The sequence below is a fragment of the Otolemur garnettii genome, unplaced genomic scaffold (genome assembly GCF_000181295.1).
Source record: "Otolemur garnettii isolate 467f Iridium unplaced genomic scaffold, OtoGar3 scaffold00232, whole genome shotgun sequence".
Lineage (NCBI taxonomy): Eukaryota > Metazoa > Chordata > Mammalia > Primates > Galagidae > Otolemur > Otolemur garnettii.
The window spans coordinates 430,151-439,393 of NW_003852627.1; the positions used below are offsets into that span (position 1 = coordinate 430,151).

The 9,243-nt window shown below is 47.8% G+C and overlaps 1 protein-coding gene across 1 annotated transcript in view; it reads left to right on the forward strand.

The window, feature by feature from the left end:
* The window catches only part of ABAT (4-aminobutyrate aminotransferase), a 28,277-nt gene that overhangs the window by 18,306 nt on the left and 728 nt on the right, over window positions 1–9,243 (forward strand). The window contains exons 6-11 of the mRNA XM_012812892.1: window positions 980–1,043; window positions 1,454–1,602; window positions 4,439–4,576; window positions 6,074–6,241; window positions 7,384–7,530; window positions 7,829–7,940. Of these exons, the coding sequence (XP_012668346.1) occupies window positions 980–1,043; window positions 1,454–1,602; window positions 4,439–4,576; window positions 6,074–6,241; window positions 7,384–7,530; window positions 7,829–7,940 (778 nt within the window). The remainder of the gene's footprint in view (window positions 1–979; window positions 1,044–1,453; window positions 1,603–4,438; window positions 4,577–6,073; window positions 6,242–7,383; window positions 7,531–7,828; window positions 7,941–9,243) is intronic.

Sequence of the window (9,243 nt, forward strand, 5' to 3'; positions counted from 1 at the left end):
CATGTCTGGTCTATGAAAATTAGCTCAATGTAAGGAAGTGGTCAATGCAGGGAGGTGGTCAACTATGGAGGTTCTGCTGTTGTTACAAAGGGTCTCTCTTGGCCTGGACATATGCTATAATTTTTTTTTTTTTTAACACAGAATCTGACTATATCACCCTTGGTAGAATGCCATGGTGTCACAGCTCACAGCAACCTTGAACTCTTGGGCTAAGCGATTCTGGCTATTTTTTGTTGTTGTAGTTGTCATTATTGTTTAGCAGGCCCAGGCCAGGTTCAAACCTGCCAGCCCTGGTGTATGTGACCTACTCCCTAACCACTGAGCTACGGGCACCAAGCCAGTGCTATAATTTAGTAAAAACAGTAGGATGTAAAGTGTATGTTGGCTCGGCACCTATAGCACAGCAGTTATGGCATCAGCCACATACACCGAGGCTGGTGGGTTTGAACCTGGCCTGGGCCTGCTAAACGACAATGACAACTGCAACAAAAATACAGCTGGACATTGTAGCTGGTGCCTGTAGTCCCAGCTACTTGGGAGGCTGAGACAAGAGAATTGCTTAAGCCCAAGAGTTTGAGGTTGCTGTGAGCTGTGACTCCACACAGCACTCTACCCAGGGCGACATTGTGAAACTCTGTCTCAAAAAAAAAAAAAAGAAAAAAGAAAACTCAGAAGCGTCCAGCCAGCTGGACAAGGACAGGAAGAAGAAAGGCAGGCAGTGCCAGAAGTTCAGATATTTGTGTGAGATCTCTTGATTCTAAATTTGCCAAGAATTTATTTAATTTTTTTTTTTTTTAAGAATTGGGCAAAATAAAACATCTGTGAGCTGAATATAGACCGCAGGGGTTCAGGTCATAGCGCCTGCCTGAGAAGAACTCCTGTCCTCTGGCAGACTTTGCTGTCACTAGGTTTGCAGGGCAACAGTACAGCTCCGCCATCCCTACAACTGTGACTGATGACACGTGCTTCTTGGTTCCAGGCCCCCGGGTGCCCTGACTACAGCATCCTCTCCTTCATGGGCGGATTCCACGGCAGGACCATGGGTAAGGAAGGGCCGTGCCGTTTAGAGGGATAATACCAGCAGCCATCGTAGCCACATCTGTAGATTATTATTCCTACTTTGTAGATGTGGAAGTCAAGGCTCAGGAAGGAAAAGAACTTCTTGGGGCCATTCAGTGACAGAGTTGGGATTTGAGCTTTTGACTCAGTCTTCAAAGCCCGTGCTAAATCTGTGACAACTCGCAAACAAACACATACACAAGCACACGCGAACATTAAGGGTTCCCAGGTTCCCCTGGAGCTTCAAGATGGTATTAAGACCTGGCGTTCCGCAGGCTCCAGGCCTCCCTGGGCTTTGCAAGCCTTGAGCTGAAATGCCCTCATCTCCTTTCCAAACACTGCCCAGCCTACTCCTCTAAGCCAAGCATCTGCTTTTTTGTTTTGCTGGACTCAGGTTGCCTAGCGACCACGCACTCCAAAGCCATTCACAAGATCGACATCCCTTCCTTCGACTGGCCCATTGCACCCTTCCCACGGCTGAAATATCCTCTGGAAGAGTTTGTGAAAGAAAACCAACAGGAAGAAGCCCGCTGCCTAGAAGAGGTAACGCCGGACCTTCCAGGTTCCCCCACACAGCCTCCCCTTTCTCTTGCCACCCCAAGACTTAGCCCAGAAGACGAGGACCAGATGAAGGGTTTATCTGAGGACTGTGTGATGCTCCCTGTGGGAGAAGATAGGGACAGGGAAACAAATGTCCCCAATAGTCTCCTTATTGGGGAAGGTAGTGAGACACATTGTTACTGTCACCCAGCATCCATCACCCCATCCGGTACCGATTTCTGTATCACTTACACTCCTTTGGGGGCAAGCTTCTGTAACTCTAAAATAAGAGAAAATGGCATATTTCATAGGAAAAAAATAGTTCCCCGGGATTCTCTGGTACACTAGTTTTGTCTTTTCCCAAGACCTAAGGCTTCTCTGGGTTGCCCCAAGGGTTGTGCTAGAAAAAATTAAGGACATGAGCCCCCTGTCACGCCAGGGTTCCACTTCAACCAAACAACCTCTCCTTCATCTGTTCCACGTATTAGGGTTCCATGGAAGATGGAATGCCCGGCTATTTTTAGAGACAAGGTTTCGCTCTGACTCCGGCTGGTCTTGAACCTGTGAGCTCAGGCAATCCACCTGCCTCAGCCTCCCAGAGTGCTATGATTACAGGCAAGAGCCACCACGCCTGGCCAAGTAGTCACATTTTTAAAAAAGTAAAAAGAAATACCTGAAATTAATTTAAGTAGCATTTTTATCGAACCCAATATATCCAAAATATGATTGCCATAAATAAGCAATTACTATTTTTTAATTTTTTTCTTTCTCATGCAGAGTCTTACTCTGTTGCCCTGTTTAGAGTGCCATGGCATCTTAGCTCACAGAACCTCAAACTCCTGGGCTCAAATGATCCTCCTGCCTCAGCCTCCCAACTATCTGGGACCACAGGCACCCACCACTACACTCAGCTAATTTTTCTGTTTTTAGTAGAGATGGGGATCTCACTCTTGGTTGACTTGTATCAAATTTCTGAGCTCAAGGGATCCTCCCACGTTGGCCTCTCAGAATTCTAAGGTTACAGGCAGGAGCCACTGCACCTGGCCTATTTTTAAATTATTGATGAGACATTTTACATCTTTATTTTTGTATTCAGTCTCCAAACTACTGTGTGTCTTTCACACTACCAGTATGACTCAGTTGGGACCCACTGCAGTCCAAGTGCTCAGAGCCACGTGTGGTTCATGGCAGCATTATTAGGGAGTACAGGGCACTAGGAGAGACAGCTTTGAACAAATAAGGGAGAAAGTGACTACTAAGTACCAAGGACGCTCTGAAAGAAATGCGTCTTGGAGCTTCCGCAAGGTGACTGGTGGAGACCAAGGCCAAAACCCCATCATCCAAACAGAAGACTTTTTCTTAGTTGTGCATAATAAGGAAAGATTCCACTCGTTAGGCTACCTAGGAATGCTTTGGGGATAAATGAATAATTACTAAACTATTATAGTAATGATATATCACAATTACAACTCTTTCATTATCTTAAAAATGGCACCCACTTAGAACAAGAGTTCAAGAAATATAACAACTTAGGGACAACCAGATGTCTTGTAAATTTACTACCTTGTCACGGTTAATAGCTGAATATTTAAAAATCAACTTCAGTGTATAATTTACATACCCTCAAATGCAGCTATTTAAGTATCCAGTTCAGTAAGTTTTGAAAAATAAGTACACCATACCCGCCAAGGTTGTCTTATCACCTTGGAAATTTGCCTCTGGTTAATCTGAGGTGTCGGGGCTCCCCTACCCTACCCCCACCCCACTCTATGCTGCCACTTATTGGATTTCTGTCACTATAGGTGAGTTTTCTAACACTCGTTTGTTTTTATGTTTTGGAGGCAGAGTCTTACTCTGTCGCCCTGGGAAAAGCGTCATGGCTAAGATTACAGGCAGGAGCCACTGCACCTGTTGCTCACAGCAACTTCCAACTCCTGGGCTCCAGCAAGCCTCCTGCCTCAGGAGGATTATGGTAGCTGAGACTACATGGGCCAGCCACCAAACCTGGCTAGTTTTTCTATTTTTATAGAGATGGGGGTCTCACTCTTGCTCAGGCTGGTCTCAATCTCCTGAGCTCAAGCAATCTTGAGCCTCGGCCTCCCAGAGTACTGGGATTACAGGCATGAGCCACCATGCCAACCTCTAATGGTTTTTTAGATGAGGATATATCTCAGATTCTGTCCTATAGGGACTCTCATACCAATAATAACATATAAGAATAGCAATAATAATAATACAGTACTGGTAACAGTAACAGCAGCAGCCACCATCGCCTGAGTGCTGGATACTATGCTATGAGCCTGTTATCTCAGTCAGCCCTCTCCACGACCCTGTAAAGTAAATTCTGTCAGTGTGCCCATGTCACAGATCAGCAAAGTGAGGAGTGAGGCTTCTGAAGGCCAGATAACCTGCCCTAGGAATTGTCTGTATCCCCACAGATGTTAGCGCCCATGCCATTAGGATACATTCCCATCCACACATGTGTCTCCCAACAGATGCCTCACTCATCACAGGAGTGATGCCCATCTCAGCATCACCACTTAGGGAAGCTGAGGTGGGAGGATCACTTAAGGCCAGGGGTTTGAGACCAGCCTGGACAACATGGTGAGCTCAGTCTCTACAAAAACTCTTAAAAAGTTAAGCAGGCCCACGGGTTCGCAGTGAGCTACAATTGTACCACTATACTCCATCCTGGGCAATTGAGCATGAGCCTCTTTAAAAAAAAAAGAAAGAAATGAAAAAAAAAAACCCACATTTGAAGCAACACTTGGAGATGCCCACCTACAGATACTGGTCAAGAGCCTCTGCAAGCAGTTGACTCTTCCCCTTTGGAATGCAGGTGGAAGATCTAATCGTGAAGTATCGGAAGAAGAAGAAGACAGTGGCCGGGATCATCGTGGAGCCCATCCAGTCCGAGGGAGGAGACAACCACGCATCAGACGACTTCTTCCGCAAGCTGCGAGACATCTCCAGGAAGGTCAGTGGACTGGGCCAAAGGGAATACAGCGCCACCAGGGGGAGGGGGGGGTGTGGTCCCTGAGCAGAGGGTTAGTTCCCCTTCTGCCCTGGAGCCCTTATTCACTTGCACATGTGCAGGGCTGTCGGGATCACAGGTGGGGAGGTTGGGGATCTTCCCTATGATCTTTTTCCTCTCCCTTTTCTGGGTACGTAGGAACTGTACGAGTTGATGGAGTGCGTGTGGTGTTGTGACACAAGCACACAGTGTGTGATGATCCAGCCGTGGTAGCTGGGATGTCCATCACCTCCAGCAGTCATCATTTCCTTGTGTTGCAGAACTTTCCAAATCTACTCTTCTAGCTATTTTGAAATATGTATTTTGGGGACCTATAGTCACCTTATTGTGCTACTAAACAGCAGATCTTATTCCTTTCATCTAGCTGTATTTTTGTATACATTAACCAACCCCTTTGTATCCTCCTCTGTCCCTACTGTCCCCAGTCTCTGGTAACCACCATTCTAGTCTCTATCCCCATAAGATCAATTTTATTTTTTAGCTCCTACATGTGAGTGAGAACATGTGACATTTGTCTGTGTGTGCCTGGCTTATGTCACTTAACATAATGTCCTCCAGTGCCACCCACATTGTTGCAAATGACAGGATTTCATTCCTCTTTTTTATAGCCAAATAGTATTCTGTTGTGTATATACACATTTTATTTTCTTTATCCATTCATCTGTTGATGGGCTGAGGTTGATGCCATATCTTGGCTATTGTGAATAGCCCTGCAATAAATACAGGGGGTACAGCTTTCTCTTTGACATACTGATTTCCGTTATATAATCTTATAGCAAAATCATCCTCCGATTCTCATGTTAGTGCAGTATTTTCCCAATCATGAGATTCTTGGGAAGCCTTCTGCCACTCTCTTTGTCTTTCTAGAAACTCCATGTCATTCTTCAACCCAGTTGGGGTTGAAGTCAACTAAACTGGGATGCAGAATGAATAAATTTTATGCTAATCTTATCTGTTTTAATATGATTTGCATATATAACTAGCATATCAAACTAGTAAGTTCACAGATAAAACGTACAGGGCGTGAGATGACTTAACCGCAAACACAGAGCCAGGACTAGCCTAGCTGATGAGCAGGTGTGGCAGCTGAACTGGGACACAATCTAGGCCCCACTGCCGGGCACATTTCCTTCTGACAAGGTCAAGACCCAGGACTGGGGCCAGATGAAGTACTGCCCTGCTCTAGTGCAGGGAGTCGTTGATGTTCTGGTTTTTTTGTTCCAGCTCAGCAGTTTTAGGAAACAGACAGAGCTCTGGCTGGAGGTGCTCTGCTTAAGGGTTTTGTTTCGTTTTGCCATAACCCAAAAACTTGGGGCTGGCTTGCAGTTCTGAAACCAAGCAGGATGTGGCTGGACTCGGAGTTTGGCAGTTGGTAGGCTGGGCCTGGGGGGGGTTGCCAGCCTCCTGCAGATGTTTATTTCTCCCTCTCTCCATCTGCAGCATGGCTGTGCCTTCTTGGTGGATGAGGTCCAGACTGGAGGGGGCTCTACCGGCAAGTTCTGGGCTCATGAGCACTGGGGCTTGGATGATCCAGCAGATGTGATGACCTTCAGCAAGAAGATGATGACCGGTGGCTTCTTCCATAAGGAAGAGTTAAGGCCCAACGCCGTAAGTTGTGGGGCTTTCTCTCCACATCCAAGGCAGGGAAGGGCATGTCCCCTTCTCGCAGATGAGGAGCTGGGTGCTCACCTAACGTGTCACTGAGGTTTTCTAAGGTCGTGTTCTTATCAATTTAGTCAGCCCATGGTAAGTGCCCCAGCTCCCTCCACAAAGCCAGCTCTGCAGCAGCCAGCCCTTTCCTGTCTCTGTGCACACACAGTAACATTGTGGGATTGGGCATCTGCTTTCTGTCTCACCCAGTTCTAAGTACTTCTCGTGTACTCTAATCCTCCCAAAAATCTAACTAGAAAAAAAAAAGCAACCCTATTTTACTAATGAGGAATCAGAGAGGTTAAATGAGTTGTCCAAGGTCATGTAGCTTTCAAGTGACAAAGCCAAGCCCATGCCCTTAACCACTACACTGTTGACTGCCCTGCTTACATACAGATCCACAAATACACAGGCACACACAGCCATCAAGGGCCAAAGATCCCACCTCCCACCATTTCTACAGGTAGCTTCTACCCTCAAGGTGGCCCCATGGTCCAAAATGGCTATTGGAGCTCCAGCCATCACATCTCAATTCTATCCTGGAGGATTCCTTACCTGTAGACAGGAAGAACAAGTGGCCCCCTTCTCACCATTAGCAGCCTTCCAACAAATCTCACATAAGGCTTCCATTTTCAACACTGACTAAGTGCTTAGCACATGGCCATTCCTACCCATAAGGGAAGCTAGGCAGGGTGTTTTTGTGGGCCCCACTTGCCATCCTGAATAATTCATAGAGGACAGAGTGGGTGAGCTTTGATGGTCAGACTGCTAGGGATTCAGTCCCAACTCCACCAAAGAGCCCTATCTGCCTGGGGTGATCAGGCAGCTTCATCCTGTGTCAGATGAATCGTAGTTAGAGGGCTGTCTCAGCTTCCCCGGGACTGAGGGATTCCCCAGACCCAGTACGGGCCCATGAGGTCTCCCTAACAGCAGCGCCTCCATCGGGCTGTTGCTGTTAGAAGAGTAGAGTGAGATGAGCTATGTCCTCCTCTCAGCCTTGGTGGATGCTCACTGGGTCAAGACGAGGCCTGTCCAAGAAGAGTGGTCCCTTCAGGGTATACCTTCCTGTGAACCCTCCCAACACCCCTTCCTCATTCTAGCCATACCGGATCTTCAACACCTGGCTGGGGGACCCATCCAAGAACCTACTGCTGGCCGAGGTCATCAATGTCATCAAGAGGGAAGACCTGCTGAGTAACGCAGCACACGCCGGGAAGGTCCTGCTCACAGGGCTGCTGGACCTCCAGGTACCCCCGCCTGACCCTGCACCCCAGGGACTCCCACCTAACAACAGCTCCCCGCAGCCCCCGGGGCAAGCTGTGTGCCCTTCAGGGTGGCATTGCACCTAGTGTTCAAGCATTCTGGATGTGCTGTGCCCTCTACAGAGAATGCCTTCCTCTCCCTCCACCCCAATTTCATTCCTAGTTCCTGAACTCCTGGTTATCTTTGGGCAGCAAGTTCAGGCATTCCTCCTTTGAGAAGCCTCCCATACACTCTCCCTCTTCCTCCCACTGATGTGTCAGTTATCTTGTCTCCCCGTTGCAGGCCCGGTATCCCCAGTTCATCAGCAGAGTGAGAGGCAAAGGCACCTTTTGCTCCTTCGACACTCCAGACGAATCGATACGTAATAAGCTCATCTTAATGGCCAGAAACAAAGGTGAGGGGCCAGGAATGGTTGCTGACCCACCCACATTAGCATCCAACATCATCTGCCATACATGAAAAATAGTGCCAGGTCCTGCAGGGTGAGAGGCAGATAGCACATAGGCCTAAAAATAGCCTGAATGGTTTTCCTCGAAAGAAGAAAAAGTTCACGTAATGTCTTTAACCATTTATTGATTCAACAAGCATTTACCGAGTTTTAAGTACACTGGGAGAATCACAATGCTGAAAAGATCATTGGGCCCCTTCCTTCAGGAAGCCTAAAGTGGGGAGGGGCAATGTTAAATCCAGAATTCTACAGACAATCAATTGTGATCATGAGTCCCAGGAAGGAGGAAAGGAGACAGAGAGCAAATAGCTGGGGAGAGTTGTTCTGAGGCCAGGAAATCAGGGAAAGTTTCCTTGGGGAAAATTTATTTATTAATTTTTGGAGACAGAGTCTCAGTTTGTCACCCTCGATAGAGTGCTGTGGCATCATAGCTCACAGCAACCTCCAACTCTTGGGCTCAAGTGATTCTCTTGCCTCAGTCTCCCAAGCAGCTGGGACTTTAGGTGCTCCCCACAACATCTGGCTATTTTTAGAAACAAGGTCTTGCTCTGGCTGATGCTGGTCTTGAACCTGTGAGCTCAGGCAATCTACCCACCTCGGCCTCCCAAGTGCTGTGAGCCACCTTGCTGGACCCGGAGATGGGGTTTTAGCTTAAGTAAAGGAATAGAGATTGACCAGGTGAAGGTGAGGAAGAACATTCTGGGCAGAGGGAAGGGATTACCTGAGGCAGGGCAGAATTTATGGAGGTGGAGGGAGGGAGAAAACAGAGGGTGATGGAACAGACTGAAGGGAGGGATTGAAGGTGGGGGATGGAAGGCCTGGCTCACATCATGCTGGGCTGTGGGTCAGGCTCTATACTCCAGACATACCTAGGAGGTGTGGACAGCCACTGAAGGATTGTGAGTGGGACACTGCTGTGAGATCACAAAACCTGCTATGTGTCAAGCATCACGTCAGGTCTTTTTCTTTCTTGTACCACCTTACAGCATCCTTGGGGTACCTCTGGAAGGACAGAATCATTAGCCTCAGAGATTCAAACAAACTAGAGAAGGACAATGCCCTGCTATAATCGGGGGAGGGGAGTCGCCCTTTAAAACAAGCAGGACTGGCTCAGCGCCTATAGCTCAACCGGCTAAGGCGCCAGCCACGTACACGTAAGGTGGCGGGTTCGAATCCCCAGCCCGGACCCGCCAAACAACAATGACGGCTGCAACCAAAAAATAGCCGGGCGTTGTGGCAGGCGCCTGTG